We start from the raw sequence: 26,197 nt of genomic DNA on the forward strand, positions 1-26,197 counted from the left end.
ATTTCTAGGGTTTACAAAGAATGGTGTGAAAAGGGAAAAACATCCAGTATGCGGCAGTCCTGTGGGCGAAAATGCCTTGTTGATGCTAGAGGTCAGAGGAAAATGGGCCGACTGATTCAAGCTGATAGAAGAGCAACTTTGACTGAAATAACCACTCGTTACAACCGAGGTATGCAGCAAAGCATTTGTGAAGCCACAACACGCACACCCTTGAGGCGGATGGGCTACAACAGCAGAAGACCCCACCGGGTACCACTCATCTCCACTACAAATAGGAAAAAGAGGCTACAATTTGCACGAGCTCACCAAAATTGGACGGTTGAAGACTGGAAAAATGTTGCCTGGTCTGATGAGTCTCGATTTCTGTTGAGACATTCAGATGGTAGAGTCAGAATTTGGCGTAAACAGAATGAGAACATGGATCCATCATGCCTTGTTACCACTGTGCAGGCTGGTGGTGGTGGTGTAATGGTGTGAGGGATGTTTTCTTGGCACACTTTAGGCCCCTTAGTGCCAATTGGGCATCGTTTAAATGCCACGGCCTACCTGAGCATTGTTTCTGACCATGTCCATCCCTTTATGACCACCATGTACCCATCCTCTGATGGCTACTTCCAGCAGGATAATGCACCATGTCACAAAGCTCGAATCATTTCAAATTTGTTTCTTGAACATGACAATGAGTTCACTTTACTAAAATGGCCCCCACAGTCACCAGATCTCAACCCAATAGAGCATCTTTGGGATGTGGTGGAACGGGAGCTTCGTGCCCTGGATGTGCATCCCACAAATCTCCATCAACTGCAAGATGCTATCCTATCAATATGGGCCAACATTTCTAAAGAATGCTTTCAGCACCTTGTTGAATCAATGCCACGTAGAATTAAGGCAGTTCTGAAGGCGAAAGGGGGTAAAACACAGTATTAGTATGGTGTTCCTAATAATCCTTTAGGTGAGTGTATATATATATACACAGATTATGTAATACAAACACATGCAAAATGTTTGATCTGTAAAGAAAAATGCCAGTACTGCATTTTCTGTTTCAGTTTGATGTTTAGTTTGACTTTTAGAGAGTGGTTTAGGCTTGCCTTTAGGTTTAATATTGAAAACACATCCCACCTATGTCACAGCTCCCAGCAAGTCATGTATGAGTTCTCAAAACAAAACTCCAACAAGTGTACAGCCCCCCCCCCCCCCCCCCCCCCCCAAAAAAAAGGGATTTGGACACATAAGTCACTTAAAAATCTCCAAATGTCTTGCATTATATATAAAATAATCAAGTCATGAATATTAGATACAATATATCAAGATGAAATATCGGTAAGCGTCATTTATTTGAATTATAAGTAGGACAAACACATTCTAAGTAAAATATTTCCCCAAAATATGTATTCACTATAAATATCAGTTGATTAAAAAGTCATTGCACAAATGGTTCAGAAAAGTTCCATTCATTTTATGAAAGCTATGTATCTAATGTAATTAAATATTTCAATGAAATACAACTGTTACTTTGTGGGCCAAAAGTGTTCAAATACATTTGATTTTTGAGCAGTGCTGCTTCTGCGTGTGAACAGAAAGTGTGTCTGGTGTTTTCCTGATACGTCTTGATGTCATGCGAGTTTTTTTTTTTTTTTTTTTGTGGTACTGATTTTCATTTCATGTTCATGTCGCTGACCTGCTTTCACGCCTGTAAATTTGTGAGCATTACTTCAAAGCAGCTCTCACATTTTCACCCACTTTAAGAAGGTAAGCGTACTGTTTACATCATTTTAAAACCATTACTTTTCCAGCTGTAGATCTTTTATGTTATATAATGCATTGTATCTTGTTTGTTATAGATTTCCATTTGTGAAAATCATTCTGTTTGCTTGAATAATATCTAGTAGACTTAAGCTTCTACAGGAAGACAACTTATAATTCTTTTCATTAGCTATCAATAGATAGCTCTATTCATATACAGTATGCATGAGCACACAGAAATCTGTCTAGATATCTCTCCCAGACTTCAAGAGCTTTAGCTACCACCACGAGCGAGCGAGGAAGCTCCATACGTCCTCATTTAAAGACTCCAGATGTTGTTTTCATTGAAGTCTTTTTCTTCTTGTTTAGACCATTTTGCTCTGAGGGGGGTTTATTATTCATAACCCACTCTGTGCCCAACTTAGGCATGGATCGACTGTGCGGTATAATTGTTATTCTTTTACTGACAGGTAAGTGAAATGTATGCTGTTTTAAAAGCCTTGTTTGTTAAGCACAATGTTTGGATTTAGTCTACCACAAAGAATTGGTCAATATTTTGGGAAGGACAGTTTTTGACACTTCATGACCAAAGTATACCTTTAGCTAGTTGTCACAAAGGCTTTATCTCAGTAAATATTTGATTACACGAGTGTTTTACTTATCAGTGCTATTGTATGTTAGTATCGGGTATCTAGTTAAAAAAATAAAATAAATAAAACCTCTCTTAAATTGGCATAATTTTGTAAATTCTGTTGCATGTTTTTTACATGTTGCATATTTATGGACTTTATTAACTATATTTGTGGGCCACAACAATGGTCTTTGCATTTTTGCTGTTTCATTAATTGTTTTGTGCGTCACAACAGTTTTACTGTTTAAATTTTGCTGATTAAATAGCTTATACCATGTCATTTAATGGTAAATGACCACTGTGACAACATGCCCCACTATTTACATAAAAATTAAATTATCTGTATGTTATTTCTTAGACAATAGATGGCATTTTTAATAAACTGCATGTATTCAAGGCTTTGTGATATTTGACAAAGAAATTGACTTTCAAAAATAAACACACCCTTTGAAATATTCACTGGACTAAAAAAGACGATTAGCTCTGATCCAGATTATAATATCTTCTGCTAAAATTATTTGTTGAATAATTTGTATTTAAATAACTTGTCGTTACATAGTTATGGACAAGTCGTAGTAGTTATAGTGCAGTTAAGGACAAACTATGTAAAAAGGACAAATAAAGTCATGGGTTGATAGACCCACAGTAGCTTGTTTGAGGTGTGGATTGAGTAAGTTTAAATCTGCCAACTAGTAACAAGTAATGTTAAAAACTTCTTTCTTTTCACAACGTCAGTATTCTAATTATATATCTATTGTTTGTACTAAGCAGACAATACATTTTCTTTATTTTCTTTTCATGATATAGCAGGAGCTTTCAGTCATGCCCTTCAAGAGAAATGGCTGAACGTCCATTTGGAACCAAAGTACGCTGAAGTTTGTGAAGGAGCTTCAGTCAAAATCAACTGTACTTTTCAGCCGAGTGGAAAATACAAAGTGAGCTGGTACTATAGCCAGACACCTATTTCAGACTGTAGATCATCTTACAAGATACCTGAAGAACAGCGCTTTTTAAGAGAGAAAAATGAAGATTGGTCAACACTCAACATTACTTTTATCAAAGCCAATGAGAGCGGATGGTACTTCTGTAAAATTATACAAGATATTCCAATTCTCATACAAAACTGCAGTAATGGGATACAAGTTATAGTCGGTAAGTAGAGGGACACTGCAGTCTACTAGTATCATAGAAAAAATTATATCAGGTATTCAACAAACGCCTACAATATAAGTCCCATAGTCTGAAACCACACTAAATATCTGCTAATCAAAATTGTATTTAAACCTGAAAGATGAAGGATTTTTGTATTTTAAAAAAATAAAAAATGTAAACATACAAAAATATATTAAAGTTTCTGAACTACTAAACAGACAAGTAAATCATGTGAACTCTCCAGCTGTAAAGTTGAGTGCTGATGTCATTAAACAGACAAACCAAATTTATTCTGAAGATATTCTGAAAATTTTAAATTTAACTTGTTTTGCTGATAAAATCATTTGCTATGTGAAAAAGCACTGAATCACCTTATTGATTACAAATAGCTTCTATAAATATAAACTAGGCCTAATTCATGACAACTACTTCACAGAAACTATTATGTTGCATTCTGGCTTTTAATCAGATCATCTACTTGAAGCTAAATAAAGAGCAGAATCCACATTTTTTTTTACAAAGTTTTCTTTTCTTTAACTTTCCAGCGTAAACAGAATTGCACAAGTTTAGAATCCTTTATTGAAATGAATCCATGTAAAAACAGATTGTGTCACTATTGTAACAACATTCACCATTGCTTTTTTTTTCTTATAGATAACTCAAGCACCAGCACCAGCAGAACCACAGAATTTCAGAATCAGACTCAAAATCAGATCAGAAGAGATGTACCAACAACTTGCATGACCAATGGTAAATCTAATTTAAAATATTCTGCTTTTTACACTCCATTTTCCTAAAATACTCTGTATTCAGCTCTTTGCATTTTTATTTAAAATTTTGTACATAAATGTACATTTTGGTCACATATTTGACATTCGCAAGTACAGTATCCACAAAGTAATGAATTAGTACTTACTACACCTACATGGTTTAAATTGCAAGTGGTCAGTTTGTGGTCTTGTCTCAAATATTAGTAAACTTGTTCTCAAACAAAAGCCTTTAGGAAATAAAGTGTAATATACTAAAGTTCAAAATGACATACTTTATAATGTGGTGCTGAAGCCTGAGTCCACTGGTTAAAATGCTTCTGTTTTTTTTCTAATGTAATACATTTTTATTATTACAAGTTATGATCCATCCATGTTATCTAGCATAATTTGAAAATGACCGAAAGAGCATCGTATGCTTCAATGGAAGCAAGAGCACCTGACCAACCATCTGTTCGGCAATGCCACAAATTTGCTTATTTGATTAGAAATAAGAAATATGTCGGTGCCAATAGCCTTGCGGTTAGTGCCCTGACATACAGCACAACTGCACTCACGGAGACCCGAGTTCGAATCCCAACTCGTGGTCCTTTGCCGATCCCGCTCGCCTCTCTCTTCACCCAAAGCTTTCCTGTCTACTCTACACTGTCCTGTCCAATTAAAGGCATAAATAAATCTTAAAAAGAAATAGTATTGAATCTGAAATATTTTATTTAATTTTTTTAACATCCAGGTTTAAATTAAGTTTTGACCCCCTGCACAAATGATAATACAATCAATTTTTTCATGAATATACATCAGCGTTAATACTGCAATAGAAGGAACCACATATTTGTAAGAATAATCTAGTAATGTTCTATTTTTTGTATCTTTTTGTGTGCTATAGTTACAACAATCTCTACACCATCCTCGACATCACCGCCCAGCTTTACTCAGTGGTGGATATGGCTAGCGCTGGCAGCTGGATGTGTAGTACTTCTGATATCAATTATTGTCATATGCATCTTGTCACGCAAACCTGAAGGTACATCTACAAATCTACGTTTCGCCAAATAGTGCTTAGTACTAAACTATTTTATTTAAAAAAATACATGATATTAATTTTGACCAAAACTATAACATTGAGAACGTAAAGTTCATTGTCTATCCCAGATAAATGTTTTATACACTAAAAAAAAAAAAAATATTGTAGAAACAATTTTCACTCAGAAATTACTAGTAAATTTTACAAAAAAAAAAAAATGGCAAGCAAGACATTGAATTGAACGTGAAATTTTGGAAGTAATGTTCTGTAAAACACACTTGTGTATGACTTTAAATTTTTTTTTTTTTTTTAGAGTGTATGGCTAATTACACTGATAAGATTTTTTTCAAATGGAGGACATCAGCATCATAAATCATTACAATGTTACAGCACCATGACGATGTTCAAAGCTTGTATATAACTTTACTCAAGCAACTCTCTAGCCAACACAAATAATGCTAAAGCATTGCAGTTATGAATGTTTACAGCCTATAATCAAATTTCTTACTATAAACTGATGCAGGAACCAATATTATTTCTTGCTGTAATCAAAATTATGCCACAGCAATGCTTTAAAAGTCACACAGACTGACGGGGTCCTCATGTGAGACCCCACTAAGAAACAAAAATGCCTCCTCAGGAGTCTTTGTACGAGGTCAGACATTTCCTGGGTCGCAAACTGAGCGCTGAATGAGTGTGGGTGGTATGTGGTTAAGAGCTATGAGAATGAGCTCCAGTTGATGACGATTACACTGCCTCTCATTGTCTGTGGTTAAACTCGAGCAGCGTGCACAGCAAACCGTTTTCCTCCAGACCCTCAGCATGGCCTGTGCTTTGTACTGTTATTTGATGTAACACAACAGTAATGTTATGTGTTTCTAGAAACCATTTATGAGAACACCAAACCAGTGGAATCGAGCTGCTGGAGGCGAAACCGGACTAAGATGGACATCTGCGACCTGTCTGCGTCCAAAACAACTGACACCATTAAACCGCTAAGGAAGTACGACACTCTTTCAAGCAACAGAATCCGAAGGCCATAAGTCTTCCATATGAAAGAATTCTCCTCTGAAAACACATTAAATACCTTACTGTACACACATATTTAATTTTGTAATATAGCATTTCCCGCTAAAAGGGAAGCTGTAAATATAAAGCTTTTTTTTTCGAAAGAGATACATGAGAAAACTTTAATGACTTTAGATTGTATCATACTGAAACATTCTGTGGTTACAAATAAATGTGAAAACCACCAAAGAGAAAAATCTGCAACAGTTTTTTCCACTCACAATTAATAATACATTATCATTGTGACAGCACAAATTGCTTTTTCAGAACCTACATAACGAGTAGTCGACCATGATTATATAACAAATCACACAGCTACTGTGACAGCGGCAAATGAGGGAATCAAATAAGGAATTGAGGTGTTTCATAGTTATGAATCATTGATTCTTATGTAGTCATTAAAGGAACTGGGAATTTTCTTTGAACGCATGTTATAACGTTAGTTATTGACCTTAATCGGGTGCAGATGAAAACGAGGCTGTGAATGATACGGTACGCACTATATGGTAATTTCACAACTCATAACTTTAAACTGTTTTTGTCTACTGAAAGTTTTTGAACAATGATTTTGTTGAACAATAGGAGTATAATCTGTTGAACACATTGTACTTCTATCCTTCACAGCCTCGTTTTATTTCTGTCGAAATACTCAACACTGGGATACGCGACTTTCTAATAGCCAAAAAACAACAACAGTAGCTTACCTCAGGTCTTCAATATAACTTAAAGGAATCAAGAACTTTCAAACTGTGAACAAACAAGTGCATTCAATGACAGAGTGCTGATGTATTTTGATCAACAGTAAAATTGTTTAAACTTCTATACTTACCGATTTCGATTCAAATTCTTGCTGAGAGAGCCGGGCCTGCCCACACACTCTTCTGATTGGCTGTCATTTATTATTGATTTTTATGTGATGAAAACGAGTAGGCTACTTATGCACTTATAGTTGTTGTTGTTGCCTTTTTATGTGTTTTTTTAAGGAGGGAAGGAAGGAAATGAATACTTTTTTCACTGAGAACTCATTCAAATCAATGTGTAAACACTTTTAAATTTTGACGTTGATAATAATAAGTTTCTTGATAATCAGATCAGCAAATTATAATGATTTCTGAAGAGTCGTGACACTGAGAACTGGCGTAATGATGCTAAAAGTTCAGCTTTGACATCACTTGAATGATTTACAAATACATGAAAGTACAAAACGGTTATTTTACATTGTATTAATATTTAACAATATTACTGTTTTTATTGTATTTTTGATCAAATAAACTCATCCTTGGCAAGCATGACATAATTCTTTCAAAAACATTTGACAAATCTAACCATCCCCAAACCTTTTAACAGTAATGTATGTTCTGGTTTATAAAGATTGTTAGGTCGATGGTCATTAAGCAGCTATATAAAATGCAGAGGTAGGACAATTTTAAAAGAAACATTACACTGGCAGAAAGTGGGACACAGTCCTGCAGAGAACAACTCTGTCCCAGTTGCAGGTACACTTAATGCGTGAAAAAACAATGAAGGCCTTTACCAAACAGGGTCATGCTCACTGATAGGAATTGATGGACACTTGGTGCCCCAAAATAGATCAGTTTACGCACTTCCTTTGTGACCTAGATCTAACAAAAACTGACACTAGCCCCTCACTGCAGAACAAAGATCCAGGGGGCGGGGTTGGATCTACATCTAGGGGGTGGAGATTGGTAGGTTTAGGGGTGGAGATGATTAGGTTTAGGGGTGGGGATGGGTGGGTTTAGGGATCAGGGGGTGGAGACGGGTAGGTTTAGGTAAATGTAAGGTGGGAGGAGTTGGATTTAGATCCGACCACACCTCCTGGATCGTGTTCTGCAGTGAGGACCATCTCAAAAGTGAACAGCATGAAGATTCACAAACATAGAATGAGCTGCTGAACTGTAATTTGGACACTAAGTCAATACTGTGAGATATTTGACATATGCGGTATAAAATAAGCCTTAAAACTATTTTACAAAATCACAAATGCTCACCGAAGGAGATGCTTTGCCTTTAGAAATAGATGGCCTCATGAGGTTGAACATTAACATATGGTCAACCTCATGAAGTCAAATATTTCATATGCTGTTTTTGTTTTCTATTAATTTTCTTGCCTTTATCCAAATTTGAGAATGAATAAACATAACCCAGATCTGTGTAACTTCACTACGTATAGCATTAAACATTAAATAAACATTAAATTAAAAAGAAAAATGTACACAATGTAAAGAAGAGGAGGAGGAAGAGAAAAAAGGGTTCAGGGTTGGATTTAGTTTAAATCATACGGTAGGTTTATAAAAGTAAAGAAATGGTTATAATCATTTTTCCTTACAATAATCTAGATAGCAGTTTTGAATGGTTGAGTCCAAAAAAGATGGATTTTGTTTAAAACAACCCTACATTTGTTCCTATAGGTTAGAAGATGTAATTCTCACAACTCAACTTTGCAGTAGTTTACAGAGACATCTATTCAATGTATGTGTTTATAGAATACCTACTTTTTAAAGTGTTTGCTCATCTGCAATATGCCTCTAAGGCGTTTCCTGTCAGATGTTACATAGACATTTAGAAAATGTTATTAAGATGTTTATGATTTAAAACCGATGTTATAAAGACTTTAGTTCAGCACTGTTCTCATGCTTTTGGATCAGTCCTGTGATTTCATGCTGCCATCAAGTGGTCATACAGCACAACAGCAGGGTTTTCTGCTTTCTAGCAAAAGAAAAAAAAATCACACTACGATTAAATAATATTGTTTCCCACGTGTCATCATTTTAAGGAATGTTAAATATTTTCAAATGAGGAAAAATAAAACTTTTTTGTCTTTTGTCCATTTTGTTCTGACCAAAATTATTTGAACCCTCATAGGCTAATATCATCATTTAGATTCCCAAACTAATTTCTTAAAGAACATTAACAGTCCAATGATGACCAGCAATGCAGCGGTGCGCTGAGTGGGTGTGTCCGGAGCAGCGCGTCTCTCCGCCGGTAACCGGCGCTGCTGCTGCTGCTGATGGAGAGAGGGAGAAAGGGAGACAGGCGGAAGGTGGGTGGGGACATTCGAGCCATTGTCGGGATAAACGCAACGCAACTCACGCTCGGGCGGCTGAACGCTGAGCTCGCGCTAATCCGCGCTGGAGAAGACTGAATACACAACTCGGCTTTGGCCAAAGCTTGATTTTAGGTAAGGTTTTGGAAATGCTGCACGGATTTTAACGTTGTCTTCCAAGCATGCAGAGAGATGACGCTTCATTGCGTTACATTTGGGGCCAGACAGGACATGCATGCTGTTTACACATGTGAATGTCAGCGAAAATGACAGATTTGAGGTCGCATAAATTGGTCAGATCAGCAGCCTAATTGTCAATGCTGCTGTTTCCATTGCACTAGTGTAAACACACTGAAATGCATGCTTCTCTTTGCTGACAGGACTGCATGGCACAAGTTGTCGCAGTACTTGCATGCAACTGTTTGTATGCATAATAAATCAAGTCTTTAAAAGGTTTCATTTAGTCTGAGTCACATGATTTATTCAAATAATGGGGCTTGAAATCAGTGACATGAATGGGATGGTGCTTCACAATATTTGATGCTAATGCTTTTATTATTATTATTATGTATTAGGTAAACAAGTATTTTGATATACTAAAATAATGATATTTTTTCTTAAACCCCACAGAATATTTATGTTTGTTTGTTTGTTGGATTGTTTTATGCATTTATTTAGACATTATATTTTATCACTTTATTTATCTATTTATTCATAATGTTTAAATAAATCAATTTTATATAATTTAATATGCGTCTCTCTCTCCCCTCTCTCTACTGTATATAATTCAATGTTAATTAAATGTTATATTTTCTTTCCTATAAGCCTCGCTCCCACATAATTATATTTATTTATTGATTTTACGTTTTAATTTAGCCGATTTAAGTTAGTCTGGTCCCTCAACGTAGAGTAGTATCCTTGTGGGAATATTTGGTTCCCACAGTGTAGGCAAAACCACACACAGACAGCTCTTGCTGTCGTCGTGTACAGATAACCTTGTCCCTCTGTCCCTTTAGGAATCTGACACCATGACTGCAGAGGAGATTATAAACATTAAAGAAGCAGAGATAATAAAGCTGATCCTGGACTTTCTGAACTCCAGAAAGCTGCATATCAGTATGCTGGCCCTGGAAAAAGAGAGCGGCATCATTAATGGGCTTTATTCAGATGATATGCTCTTCCTGAGGTCAGTAGTTGGCTAATAGGCTACTGTTCAAAAGATTGGAATCATTCATTTTTAGGTATAGGTTTTTGAAAGAACTTGATGTTAAGCAAAGCAGCATTTCATTGATCCAAATTGTGGTAAAAATGCAGTTAATTATTATTATTATTATTATTATTTTAATTCAAAAGTAATTTTTGTTTTTCTAGTTTTACTTGCAGTGGCTATTTTAGTAGCCATTTACTGTAGTATATTTTGAAAAACTGTGTCATCCTTAATAAATGGTAGTGCTGCTTAATGAAGTGTGGAAATGGAAAGCAGCATCTATTTCAGGTGCTGAAGTATTGAGTACACTTGCATTTCTTTCAGTAACACCATTTTAACTTATGAAAGAATCTTGTTCAATATTATTTAGAAGATGAACTAGTTTTTGTCCTTTTTTCTCAGGCAACTTATATTAGACGGGCAATGGGAGGAAGTTTTGCAGTTCATTCAGCCTTTGGAGTGCCTGGATAAATTTGACAGAAAGAAGTAAGCACAGTCGGTTTTGAATCTTTTGCCAACATTCAGGTTTGTGTTGCTTGTTTCACAGTCTTTTGGGCTTTTTAATCTTTAAGGTTTCGATATATCATCCTAAAACAGAAGTTTCTGGAAGCTCTGTGTGTAAACAACGCCATATCTGCAGCAGATGACCCTGAGAATGTAAGTGTTTGTAAGTGTGTGTGTGTGTTATTCTATAAAATACCCACTTTACCAGTCTTTTATGTAAAATGGAATAAGTTAATTGTATATTGTCTTAATATTAGTAGTAACAGTAGTTGAATGTTGTTACCTAGAAAATAGCCTTTAATTATTTAATTTAATTTAATTTAATTAATTGAAATGATTATTACTGTTATTATCATCATTGAAACTGAAAAATAAATACATTTTAAATAAATAAATATTTTCTTTCATGCAAAATGGACAGTTTAATTGTATAGTATTATGATTGTTATTATTTGGAATTCAGCTTATTCCTTTTTGCATAAAAGAAGAAGAGCATTATTTATTTATTTATTTTTTGTTTGTTTGTTTATTAGTTGTGATGATGATAATAGTAATAATTTGCATAAATACAAATTTTATACTGATAGATAGATAGATAGATAGATAATTTATAAATAAATAGATAAATTGATAACTATGCTAGTCTTTTATGCAACAAGAGTTTGTAATATTATTATTATTATTATTATTATTTTTGTACCATATCCTTTAATACAAATAAATAATAGCCTTTAAAACGTATAAATAAATAGTTGGAATAAATAAAATTTTTATCCAAACAAGCAAATAAATGAATAAATAATGGTTGTTATTTATGCAAAATGGAAGAAGTGAGATTGGAAGTTATGATTATTTTTGTTATGCGTACCATAATAAATAAGTAACTGATACATAAGTAAAGTACATAAATAATTCTTGTCTTTTGTTTTTTATATTTTTGGGGGATTTTATGCCTTTTATTATTAGATAGGACAGTGGAATGCAGGCAGGAAAGTATTGGGTGGAGAGATGGGGGCGGGATCATCAAAGGACCTAGAGACGGGAATCGAACTCTGGCCGCCGTGAGATCAGTTGTGCTATATGTTGGCACACTAACCACTAGGCTGTCGGCGCCAACAAATAATTCTTGTCTTATGCAAAATAGAAGTTTAATTGTATATTATTTGTACCATAAAATGGCCTTTAGTTCTTAGAATAAATCTTGAAAATACCACTGTAAAGACCCAGAAAAGTATAAAAAAAATAGTCAAAATAGTCCATCTGCCATCAGTGGTTCAATCTGAATTTAATGAAGCGATGAGAATACTTTTCATATGCTGTTTGCATCCAGCGGATACTCTCCAAAATGGCGCTACGGTGACACGGAGGAGACAGATTGTTGAATAAAGTCGTTATTTTTGTTTTCTTTGTGCAGAAAAAGTGTTCTCCTTACTTCATTATATTCAGATTAAACCACTGATGGCAGATGGCATATTCTGACGATGCGTTTTATACTTTTCTGGGCCTCGACAGTGGTATTTACTTGCCAGTTTTCATCCAAAATAAATTAAATTGTGTTCCGAAGACGAATTAATCTTTTACGGGTTTGGGACGACATGGGGGTAAGTGATTAATGACAAAATTTTAATTTTGGGGTGGAGTAACCCTTTAAACCTCATGGATCATGACTCAATATTTGTCAGAAAGAAGGTTTTATTCATGAACCATCCCATAATGACCGCTCTCTTTCCCATCTGCAGCTGGAGCTGACCATGCAAGACGCGGTGAAGTCCCTTCACACCCTGGAAGAGTTCTGCCCAACCAAAGAAGACTACAGCAAACTCTGCCTACTCCTCACGCTCCCGCGCCTCACCCACCACGGCGAATTCAAGGACTGGAACCCCAGCACGGCCCGTGTTCACTGCTTCGAGGAGGCCTGCTCCATGGTGGCCGAATTCATCCCTGCCGACCGCAAACTGAGCGAAGCCGGATTCAAAGCCAGCGGCGACCGTCTGTTCCAGCTCCTCATCAAGGGAATCCTGTACGAATGCTGCGTTGAGTTCTGCCAGAGCAAAGCCACTGGAGAGGAAATCAGCGAGGAGGAGGTTCTCCTCGCCATCGACGTCCTGTGTGGGAACGGTTGCGAGGAACTGGACTTGAGTTTGTTGTCTTGGCTGCAAAACCTCTCGCCGTCGGTCTTCGCTTGCGCATTTGAGCAGAAGACCCTCAGCATCCACGTAGACCAGCTCGTCAAACCGGTCCGGACGGGTCACGCGGATCTTCTCACTCCTCTGCTCACCAAACTCTCACCCTGCCTAGCATCGCCTCTGCGGCGCCCCCAATCGGCGGATACTTACATGTCCCGCTCTCTCAATCCCACCCTGGATGGTCTGTCCCACGGCTTGGTAGGAAGAGAAAAGAAAAGCACGGAAGGTGATGGGAAAGCAACGGCCATGTCGCAGTCATTCGCCAACTTTGGGTATCCTTCAGGAGGAAATGGAAGCAAAAACACACTGGATTCACCCGACAGGTGGGACAAGTCACCCAAAAATTACAGTTTGGTTATCATTTAATAATTCTGATGTCGATTCAAACTGGCTTTCTGTGGAACACGAAAGAAGATATTTCGAAATTCTTTCTGTGTTTTTGTCAATGCTGTAAAAGTCAATGGGGTTCAATGTAGTTGTTTTAGACTCCATTGACTTCCATTGTATAGATCAACAGTTGAAAATGTTCTTCAAAATATCTTCTTTTGTATTCCATGAGTTTGTGTCCCATCCCTTGCGAAAATTAACCATGGTTTTATTATAGTAAAAGTGTAGTAACCATGATTTTTGGCGCATTGCATACCATTTGTATAACCATAGTTTTACTACAAATACCATGGTTAAACTATGTTTAGTGTAGCAAGACCATGGTTAATTTGTGGTTACCATGGTTTAAATATATTAATCATGTTTTCTGTTGTTGTTTTTTGTTTGTAATAAAACCATAATAAACATCAGTCATAAACAAAACTGCACAAATCATTGTAAAGTATAAAATACTGTAGTAAAATCTATCTTCTCAAAACTGGTTTCAGTGTTGGAAGGTGTTACTGTGAGCGGTGAAATGCAACATATGGTGGTCAAGGTTAACACTTCTAATCCTGTTAGATCCACCAAAATAAACCCTGGCAGCTTTACGAGTTACGTCCTAACAAACTTCAGTGACAGTCAATGTATTTTAGAGAATTTTAGTTGAATACTAGATAAAAAGTGGCAGTAGAAACCATAATATTAATGTGCAGTTTTTATCAAAAGGTTGAGATAATATTCTTGATTTTGTTATTATGATATGCTACTGTTTAAAAGTGTGGAGTTTTTTTAATGAAATAAATTAATACCTTTATTAATTTGATAAAAAGTGACAGTAAAGACATTTATAATGTTACCAAAAAAGATTTCTAGTTAAACGTTCTTTTGAACTTTCTATTCATTAAAGAATTAAAGAAAATTTCTTGGGTTTCCAAAAAAAAATAAAGTAGCACAACTGTTTCCAACATTGATAATAGCAATTACAAATGTTTCTTAATCATCAATTCAGTGTATTAAAATAATTTCTGAAGGATCATGTGACACTGAAGACTGGAGTAATGGTACTGCAAATTCAGCTTTTCATCAGAGGAATAAATTAAATTTGAAAACTTATTAAAGTAGAAATTTTAAATTTGAATAATATTTCACAAACAATATTACTGTTTTAACTGTATTTTTAATCAAATAAATACAGTCTTGGTAAACATAAAAGACTTCTTACAAAAATATAAAAAAATCTTACCGGAACCAAGCTTTTAAATGGTAATATATATTGTATATTTAATTGTTTTTTTACATTTGGATTACTTTTGCCATCATCTAATGCTTATTTAAGGTTCATTTTATAATCTTAAATCTATAACTATCGCATAATAAATATCTGTTTATTACTTATAGCATTTAAAATGATTTATTTTAGTTTTTAGTGTTTTATTTTCAGTGTATTTAGAAAAAATTATATGGAATTTCAAAACGAGCCCTTTATCAGTTATTGGACGGTACATAAAATGAAATCAGCTTATCGTATGAGCCTGAGTTTTATTATCCATGCATCCACAGATATTAAGATGTTATCACGCTCATTTGTGTTGACTTGTGTTGTCCTGTTCCTCCAGAGCACCGGACGAGAGTATAAACGACTCAGGAGGAGCGAACGCACTGCGTCCTCCACTGACTCCTAGCAGAGATTGTGGAGCCACGGGTTCAGCTGAGAAATCTGAGGTAAATAAAACCAGCTACATTTAGATTGCATGGGCAAATGATGACAGAATCTTCATTGCTGTTGAATTTTGTTGTGGTGTGTGCAGGAGCAGCTTCAGGAGTTCCAGCGGCAGCGGCTGCGGGTGCAGCAGCATCTCGAGCAGAAGCAGCAGCAGAGGCAGCTGTACCATCAGATGCTGCTGGAGGGTGGAGTTCATCCCCCAGATCAGCCCACAGACACAGCACAGCACAACCTCACACAGAAGTTCCTCAACAGGTCAGATCCAGACCTCTAAAGTGCCCCAGAGGCATTCAGATGTGTTTGAAGTGCAGTGTTGTTGATTGATTATGTGGTTTCTGACGTCAAGATGATGAGATTGGAAGTGCTGTAAATGCCTCTTGGACTGGAACTTACTCACCACTTACTAACTCATTTGTTTCACTTGTTTTTATTGATGTGCCATTAATTTCAGACAGGGATAACAGAAATAGCATGTGTTCTATTCTATTCTATTCTATTCTATTCTATTCTATTCCATTCTACATATTTGGCAGTTTTGAGACTATCTGCAAATTATTATATTATATTTACGTTTTTTTTGTTCATTTACTTCCATCAGTATTGTAAATTTATTTATGCACGATATTATCGGACCGATATCGTAATCGTCCGATAATGGCTTTAAATGTACATATAGGCATCAGCCTGATATGAAAAATCATGCCTATATATCTTGCCGATAAGAAAAATACATTAACTCACATGTGCTTAGGGTGTGCTAGCGATTAGATCACATCAACATTGTGGCTCATTCTTGAAGCAAAGTTTTGCCTGAATGGTGATTAGATTCACTGCTTTGGATTGCTGCATTTAATCTGTGAAAGCACCTACAGAATGATGCCTTAGGTGTATGATAGAGTAAACAGCAGTGTTGTGCAAGTTACTTCCAAACTGTAATACATTACAGAGTACTTGTTAAGCATATTACAATGTTTAAACGTTAAACCTAGATAAATGTGCGCTGCATCCAGTAGTTTGTGTGGAGAGTGGAAGCTAAAGCGCAGGACATGGAGGCGCCAGCGCAATCAATTTTTTTTCAATGGAAACAACTTAAGCCATAATTTTTGCTCATAAAGGTAAGAGTAATACATCATTCGTAACTGTAAAGGGTCTACTTTTATTTGTGTGCACTCACAATATCAACAAAACGTCGTGCTTTTATCTTGAACATGCCTCACAGACATGATAAATATATCTATAGAAAGCTTTAAATTACTACTTAACGAAATAAATAAAAACGGAAACAAAAACTATTTAATATAATCGTTATCCGTGAAGATGCACTTCTCTCTAAAGGCACGTCTAAGAGGAGATGGCGAATCCTTACTATTTCCCGCGGACACATTCATGGTAATTACTTTTGCTGGGGGTTTTGCTTTATTGCGTGTATTTGAAGCAGAACTCTTCAGCTGCGCTGACGGCTCGCTGCTGCTACGGGACACTAAACACCGTCGAGCCGCTCTTGACACTCGCGGCAGCACGGACTCATGTTGTTTCCACCAGCGCAGCAATTTTTTTCATCAATAATTGATGGATGTCTAAAATATAAAGATAAGGAGAAGTGAAGTAAAACAGGCCCGAGGACCGGCCCGCGTCTGAACTATGACGTGAATATTGGCCCGAAGCCCGGGCCTAGGGACATAAAAAAGTCGGAGCCCGACTTTAAAGGAGCACTGCGTAAGTTCTGAAATTTCTAACAGTTACTGACACCAATGGCCATTAGAGGAACTGCAGCCAGTCTCATGCTCGTTCTCGGTGCGCACTAGATAAGGCTTTTTTATTTTTTTTTATTTTAAGCTTACAAGGAGTTTCTGGGTTGTGCTGGAGGCTGGTCGCTTCTTTCCGTCCGCAGAGTCCATTTCAAACACTACCGCTAGCATTTGCCGCTGTAGACGAGAACGCGCATGACATCACATTTTGTGAATTTTCGCGCCAATTCGGACCCGACTCCTCCAAACACAACTAAGCCTACAGGCTGATAGAGGCAACCATGGTGGACAGTCAAGGTGTCATTCTTCCTATTACATTATGGTTGGCTCATAAATGGACAAATGAAAACTCTATTTTAAAGATTTTTTTAAGTAAAAACCTACACATAGCCCCTTTAAATTAAATTAAATATATATATATATATATATTGGGGGCTAAAAGTGTGTTGTAACGCAAGCGTTACTGAACATGTACTGAGTAAAATATTACTGAAAATTGATTAGTAATGCCTTACACTACTGCGTTAAATCAAAAAGTAATACGTTACTGTAATGCATTATTTTGTAACGCGTTACTCCCAACACTGGTAAACAGTAATAGCACGTGCAGTGACAGCCTCCCCCGGGTCCTAATGCCCTCTCTGTAAGAAGTTTTAATGGCCTACTTTTAACAAAATGAATGTAATATACACAAAAAACATTTAGACTGTTTCTGATGAAATAAAGCAGTAATTGACGTCATAAAATCATGAGTATGTTTTGAGTTAAAGGTCAGAAGCTATAACTTACATGAATTTAAAAAAAATCACAAACACAACACTTGTAAATTTAAATAATTTTATATATACGGATTTATTCATTAATATGTAATATGTTATATTTTTTAAACAAATTAAGAGCTCTAAAGATTTTCAGAATTTTTCACAACTCTTTTGCTTTTGGTCCATTTACAAATGTTAGAATAAAATATTAGGGTTACTATTGCATTTTTCTGAAAACAAAATGCAGCAATTGATATATAGTTTATTTATAGTTATTTTCAAAGCTTCAATGCACTGTCATTATAAAAGAACTTCATTATTATTTATTTAATTCTAACAAATAAGTTCTTAAAAATAATTAGCTTTTTTATATATATATATATATATATATTTTATATTTATTTATTTATATTTGCCATTATTCATTAATTATTATATTATATTACATTATAATAAAATATATTGTTATATTATATTACATTATATAGTAATACTTGATACTTACTAGTGATAGACACATTAATCTCTAAATATCTGGCCATTTTAAAATTATTAGCAATTTATTCACAATATCATATAGTACAATTTACATTTCTTTTCAGCAATTTTGTAAACATTTTTTTGCCATCATTAAATTGTAGTATGCGTGTTATGCCATTTATTAATTTCAATAATGATTAATTAAATACATTTTAATATTTTTTTTGTATTTTTAAATTATTTATAAAACAATATGTATTTTTATTTTTGTAAGTATTTTTGTAAATGTAATTATTAGGAATGCAATTATTATTATTATTATTGAGGACCATTTTTGAATCACTCCATTTAATTATAATTATTATTTTTAATGACTTTTTTTAAATTGTGAATTTTAGAGTAAATATGATGCAAGTAAATTTTTTAAACTGCTTTGCTGTCATTAAAATATTATCAATATCAGCATTATATTAGGCCTTTAGTACCTTGATCTTGTACCTTGGTATCACCATCACCCAGAGTTTTCTTGGTCATTTGTGTAGGTCCATTCAGAAACTGGAGGAGCTGAACGTGGGAATGGAGGACCTGGGTGAAGACGTCCAGGCTTTGGCCCAGCAGTGTAATGGTACGGCAGCGAGCGGAGCCGGTAAACAGACCCCAGAGACGGGCTCAGGCCAGAACAAGACTGCGGTGATCAGCAGCACCCCTCAGAAGGGAGGAGGCCGAGGCATCCCATCTCTGGACGAGTCCCCAGTGCTGGTCAACCAGAGGTGTCTCACAACCTTCAACCCTAAAAAGATAAAATAACTCTGGTTTGTGAGCTGCTTCGAATGCCGATGTATCATGACAGTGTGTTTCAGGACGAGAAACCCAAATCCCCATTTGTTGCAGTGCAGACACTGGAGGACACGCAGGCTGTGCGCGCGGTCGCCTTCCACCCCTCCGGGACCCTCTATGCAATCGGCTCCAACTCCAAAACACTGCGTGTCTGCACTTACCCACAATCCCTCAAAACCAGGTGTGTTTTTCTCAGTATTTAAAGGGATAGTTCAAAAATGACAATTCAGTAATCATTTTCTCCCCCTCATGTTGTTCCAAAACTGTATGAGTTTCTTTCTTCTGTGGACTTTATAACTCACAATTCTGACTTTATATCTCAATTCTGACTTTATAACTCACAATTCTGACTTTATATCTCAATTCTGACTTTATAACTCACAATTCTGACTTTATATCTCAATTCTGACTTTATAACTCACAATTCTGACTTTATATCTCAATTAACTTTATAACTCACAATTCTGACTTTATATCTCAATTCTGACTTTATAACTCACAATTCTGACTTTATATCTCAATTAACTTTATTACTCACAATTCTGACTTTATTACTCACAATTCTGACTTTATTACTCAAAATTCAGAATTTATATCTCAATTAACTTTATTACTCACAATTCTGACTTTATTACTCAAAATTCTGAATTTATATCTCAATGAACTTTATTACTCACAATTCTGACTTTATTACTCGCAATTGTAAGTTTATATCTCGTAATTCTGACTTTAGAACTCACAATTCTGACTTTATTACTCACAATTCTGACTTTATTACTCAAAATTCTGAACTTATATCTCAATTAACTTTATTACTCACAATTCTGACTTTATTGCTCACAATTCTGACTTTATTAGTCACAATTCTGACTTTATTACTCGCAATTGTAAGTTTATATCTCGTAATTCTGACTTTATTACTCACAATTCTGACTTTATTACTCACAATTCTGACTTTATTACTCACAATTCTGACTTTTTATATCTCAATTAACTTTATAACTCACAATTCTGACTTTATATCTCAATTCTGACTTTATAACTCACAATTCTGACTATATCTCAATTCTGACTTTATAACTCACAATTCTGACTTTATTACTCACAATTCTGACTTTATTACTCACAATTCTGACTTTATAACTCACAATTCTGACTTTATTACTCACAATTCTGACTTTATTACTCACAATTCTGACTTTTTATATCTCAATTAACTTTATTACTCACAATTCTGACTTTATTACTCACAATTCTGACTTTATTACTGGCAATTGTAAGTTTATATCTCGTAATTCTGACTTTATAAATCACAATTCTGACTTTATTACTCACAATTCTGACTTTATTACTCACAATTCTGACTTTATATCTCAATTAACTTTATTACTCACAATTCTGACTTTATTACTCACAATTCTGACTTTATTGCTCACAATTCTGACTTTATTACTTGTAATTCTGACTTTATTACTTGTAATTCTGACTTTATTACTCACAATTCTGACTTTATATCTCGCAATTCTGACTTTATTACTCGCAATTGTAAGTTTATATCTCATAATTCTGACTTTATAACTCGCAATTCTGACTTTATAACTCATAATTGAATTTGTGAGTTTATAACTTTATTTCTCGCAGTTGCGAGTTTATCCTGCAATTCTGACATTATTACTCGCAATTGTGAGTTTATATCCAACAATTCTGAGAAAAAAGTCAGAATTGCAAGATAAAAAGTTACTATTACCTTATTTATATATATTTTTTTATTCAGTGGCAGAAACGGCTTTCATACAAAACTGTCAGACACTTGAACATTCAAAATATCTTCTAAAATCCTCTTTTCTTCCTGTCTAGCGCTCAGGGTCCAGTAAAACAGCCTGAGATCTGCTTCAAGCGTATTAAACACCATAAAGGCTCTATTTACTGTGTGGCCTGGAGTACCTGTGGGCAGCTTCTTGCCACGGGGTCCAATGACAAGTACGTCAAAGTTCTTCCATTCAATGCGGACACCTGCAATGCCACAGGTAACATGCCTTTCAAATAATGTCTGTCAATTACATTTTGTGTAGTGTAAATATACAATAGTTTCTAACAGAATTATAAAGTGCATTGAAAGTAATTGTGTAACCTATGAAGATAAGTAAGGGCTTTATTTTCTGATAATAATTGTACATTATTCTTTATATGACTGCTAACTGCCAAATAATGGACAATAAATGGATATGAAATGTAAAATATTTTCTTTTTATTTCAATGTTATTATTATTATTTACAAATTTGATTTCATTATCTACCTTTCTATAGCAATGACTGTATATAACTATACAATACCATGTTGGTATACAATTCCAAGGTTTGAGTTGAGATATGATTTTTATAGGTATCTCAAGCTCATCAAGGCTGCATTTATATGATCAAAAATACAGTATAACAGTAATATATTATAAAAAAATATTATTACAATTTAAAAGAACAGTTTTCTATGTGAATAAAAATTTAAATGTAATTTATTCCAGTGATGAAAAGCAGAATTTTCATCAGTGTCGCATGATCCTTCAGAAATCCTTCTAATTTGCTGATTTACTGCTCAAGAAACATTGCTTATTATTATCCAATAATAAATATTATACATTTTACTAAATTATGCATTGGTTTTCAGGGATTTTTTTATCAATAGAAGGTTAAAAACAGCATTCAATTGAAATATAAAACATTTGTAACATATGTCTTTACTGTCACTTTTAATTAATTTTGTGGCTTTGTTAAATAAAAGTATTTATTTTTTAAATAAATAAATAAAAAAACATTATGACCCCAAACTTTTGAATGTTAGAGTATATTATGTGAGAGAAAAGATACATAAAACTATATTTCTATAGCTCTAACTATATTTCTGTATATTAAATGTGTAATAATGTGATATTTTATTTAATGTCTGTGACTACTTACAGTACATTGTGAATCATTACATATTTTAAAATATTTAATTTACATTGTTGTATCTTTTTATTTCTATGCAATTAATGTTATATATAATGTTAATATTAGCATTATTAAACATCGTAGTAAAATTCAAAACCAATTCACTGACAACAAATGTAAGTAATATACAAAAATAAAAATATATAAACTATATTAAATATCATTTAAATATATTAAATAAATTAATATAATTGCATAATGTATTAATATTAGTACATTATTTATTAAATTAATATAATTTAGAAATTTTGTGTAAAGTGTGTCTTTTTATCTTATGTAGTTAACTATATACAGTTAATGAAATATATAAATGATAATACGGTTGTTGAAGAAGCAGTGGTTAACAGGGTTGTGTGTGTGTGTGTGTTTGGACTGTAGGTCCCGATCTAGAGTTCAGCATGCATGACGGCACCATCAGAGACCTGGCGTTTATGGAGGGTCCCGAGAGTGGAGGGGCGATCCTGATCAGCGCTGGGGCTGGAGACTGTAACATCTACACCACTGACTGCCAGAGAGGACAGGGGCTGCATGCACTCAGTGGACACACAGGTACACACACACACTCGTCATGTAAGTCATCTGTGTCAATAACAGGATGTCATGTTGATTTATGATCTGCCATGCTGTTGCAGGACACATCCTGTCTCTGTACACGTGGGGCGGATGGATGATCGCCTCCGGCTCTCAGGATAAGACGGTGAGGTTTTGGGACCTGCGTGTGCCCAGCTGTGTAAAGGTGGTTGGGACGGCCCTGCATGGAACAGGTGTGTTTTTCTTCTCAGCTCATTTACAAGTCTTTATTTAAGACATCAGGTTTTCCACATTTGACCAATTTCCACAATCTTTTTTCATGACCTTCCCAGCTGTTTGGGATTTATGGGATAAAGATTTCTAGAAATTGTTCAAACCAAATTTAGAGTGATTTGTGAATGAATCATTCAGACTATTTTGTAAATTACTTTGACCAATTCATTGAAATTTTAATGAAATTTTGTTTAATAATAATAGTAATAAAGAATTATTATTCGATAAAAAAATAAGTATTTAGTTTTATTAAACACAATATTAAAATTAAAACTTAAATGACAACAACCAATGTAAAAAATAAATAACAAAAAAAATAATAATCAAAATAGTATTCATTTTAGTATTACAGAATATTAATATTTAAAACCAATTCAGTGACAACCAAATAAATAAATAATAATAATAATTAAAAATAAAAAGATATGATAATAATAATAATAATAATAATAATATAAATAGTTAGCATTAGTATTAAATAAAATATAAAAATATAATAATAAAATATAAATTATTAAATAGTAACAATAATAATAATAATAAAATTAGTATTAGTACTATTAAATACAAATAAATTAGTTGACAACAACCAATGCAAAAAGAATCAACACAATAACATAATAATAATAATAAAACATAAATAAAAATGTAAACATTTTTCTAGGATAAAATTAACAACAATAATAAAAACTATTATAATTATTAAACAATACTAATATTAAACAATTCAGTGACAACAGCAATAAATAAACACATAACAACAACACTAACAATAATAATCAAAGGCCACCCATTATTTAATTTTGTTATTGAATCTGTCTTTGCACAGAGGTTTTGATCATATATATATATATTATTGTGTCATGTGACAGGAAGTGCTGTGGCCTCGGTGGCAGTGGATCCCAGTGGGCGGCTTATGGCCACCGGATTGGAGGACTGTCGCTGCATGCTTTATGACATCAGAGGAGGTCGAAGCGTCCAGGCGTATCAGCCGCACACCAGCGACGTGCGTTCAGTGCGCTTTTCTCCTGGAGCCCACTATCTGCTCACCGGCTCCTATGACAACAAAGTCATGATCACTGATCTTCAAGGTAGGTCAGGCCACAAATGATGTCATCATTATTTCTTCTTTTTCAGCCCTTTTTCCAACCACCTTTCATAATCTAATCAATTCTTCTACAATTAGATTTTCACTCAGAATTACAGTAAATGTCACATTACAAGGTAATATGGCTTGTGAATGCCATTTCATATTTGTTCTTTTTCAGGGAATTGGTTAATAATAATAATAATAATAATATAAAGATTGCAGATTATGGCTTGTGAATATTATTTCATATCTGTTTTGTCAATTAATTAGTTTTATTATTATTATTTACTATATTAATATTAAAAACCAACTCAATAAATAATGTTAGTTATTTTCACAGAATTACAATTATATTATTATTATTAGTAGTATTAGTAGAATTATTATTATTATATTTTTAAGAAAATGAAATACCACTGTTCTTTTGTGACATTGCAGATTATGGCTTGTCATTTTTAGATCTGTTTCATTTCAGTTAATTGGTTTTATTATTATCATTATTATTTACTAAATTAATTAAAATATTAAAATATATAATGTCATAAAACAAATAAATAATATCAGTTCTTTTCACAGAATTAGCTTAGCAATATTTTAATATTTTGTGCATTAATAATAATAATATTAATATTATTTACTATATTAAATTAATTAAAATATTAAAAACAACTCAATATAATAATTATTATTATTTTGTTTGAATATTTTGTGAATAATAATAATAATAATAATTATTATTATTATTATTATTATTTAACAATGATACATTTTGTTTTTATTGGTTTTGAAAAGTACAGTGACAATGTTGTTTGTATTGGTTGTACAGTGGGAAAAGTACAGTTATAATAATAACTAATTATTATTATTATAATTCCCATTGTACTTTTTATGTCACTTTAGGCCAGTTAAATTGCCTGTTTTTCTGCAGGGGATCTCACCAAAACGCTGCCGGTCACTGTGGTGGCTGAACACGCTGATAAAGTGATCCAGTGCCGCTGGCACACCAGAGACCTGTCCTTCCTGTCCTCCTCAGCCGATAAGACAGTCACACTGTGGGCATATCAGCCTTAACCACAGCCGACGCCAAACACAAGAGCACAGAAAACACAGGAGTGAAAGAGTGTGTCAGTGTGTGTGTGTTTGTATGTCTTTGTAACTCCAGTATACTCACATGAGAAAACACTGTTGATTCTCAGTCCTAGTCATGTCTACATCTGGAATTGCATGTCTACTGGAAGAAAAACAGCTTTATTGTCAAATATATTGCAATTCAGAAAAAAACTAAAAATGTTCTTTCACTTACACACACACGAAAAAAGCCACGTGTAGCATTGCTTCTATATTTAGCTATTTCAAGTGAACGAAACAGTCCTGAAAATGTGAGCTGAATTGTGCCTTGAGGTGATGTTCTGTAGTTACACTTCTTGAACTGAATGTCTTGTAAATATGAGCTTTTGTATTAAATGCTAAGATCATTGTATAGCACACTGCACTATAGACTTCACTCATTCAGCAACTGTTTATGCCGCATGAATAGTCATGTCTTTATTTAAATAAATGTATATGAAGCAACATATGATGTAAATACTGAGGATAAAAGTTTTGTGAAAGTGGTGGTCCTCAGTGTTGAATTGGTTTCATGCATTTTTAGGAATGCTTTTATTTTGGATTGTCATTTTCCTAATGCATATGTTTATATGCATAATATGCATCACTTTTGCACATATATTCAGCACCTTTTTGTATTGATGCAGAGGACAGTTAGAGGACTCTCTCAATCACCTGATGTACAAAGTATGTATTAGTAATTTATTTGAACATGGAAATAAACACAGTTTTGAAACTATGGGATTTAACCTGATGAACGGTTGACTCATTCTTCTACATTCAAAGATTTTCATTTTGAAATTAATCTGTGATTGTCACTGTAATGTTGTGTACACAAATGTACCATTTAATTTATTTGATCTAAATTATATCGATATAATTTTGAAATAATTGATAATAATAGTTATTGTTATATTGTGTTTATATTTAATAAATGAAAATGT

The 26,197-nt window shown here is 34.1% G+C and overlaps 2 protein-coding genes across 3 annotated transcripts; both read left to right on the top strand.

Annotated features, from left to right (window-relative positions):
* The first annotated feature begins 1,618 nt into the window (after positions 1-1,618).
* On the top strand, positions 1,619-7,676 carry LOC306867535 (uncharacterized protein). 2 transcript variants are annotated; one of them, XM_079413251.1, is made up of 6 exons: positions 1,619-1,752; positions 2,116-2,216; positions 3,188-3,529; positions 4,184-4,279; positions 5,183-5,320; positions 6,203-7,676. In XM_079413251.1, exons 2-6 carry the CDS (start codon positions 2,174-2,176, stop codon positions 6,361-6,363), a joined length of 780 nt encoding a protein of 259 aa, XP_079269377.1. In that variant the 5' UTR covers positions 1,619-1,752; positions 2,116-2,173; the 3' UTR covers positions 6,364-7,676. The 2 variants fall into 2 exon arrangements, with proteins under 2 accessions (XP_079269377.1, XP_079269376.1); XM_079413250.1 differs by having other exon boundaries at positions 1,692-1,752; positions 3,185-3,529; positions 6,203-7,672.
* Positions 7,369-26,006, top strand: LOC306867532 (WD repeat-containing protein 47-like). Its single transcript, XM_079413246.1, has 15 exons — positions 7,369-8,457; positions 9,339-9,587; positions 10,469-10,638; positions 11,062-11,145; positions 11,232-11,316; positions 12,903-13,672; positions 15,335-15,440; positions 15,527-15,696; positions 18,973-19,200; positions 19,281-19,448; positions 21,125-21,294; positions 22,631-22,801; positions 22,885-23,016; positions 23,929-24,147; positions 25,075-26,006. The coding sequence occupies exons 3-15, from the start codon at positions 10,481-10,483 to the stop codon at positions 25,215-25,217; spliced, it is 2,604 nt and encodes an 867-aa protein (XP_079269372.1). The 5' UTR covers positions 7,369-8,457; positions 9,339-9,587; positions 10,469-10,480; the 3' UTR covers positions 25,218-26,006.
* The last annotated feature ends 191 nt before the right edge of the window (positions 26,007-26,197 follow it).

This window comes from Barbus barbus (genome assembly GCF_936440315.1).
Source record: "Barbus barbus genome assembly, chromosome: 49".
NCBI classification, from domain to species: Eukaryota; Metazoa; Chordata; class Actinopteri; order Cypriniformes; family Cyprinidae; genus Barbus; species Barbus barbus.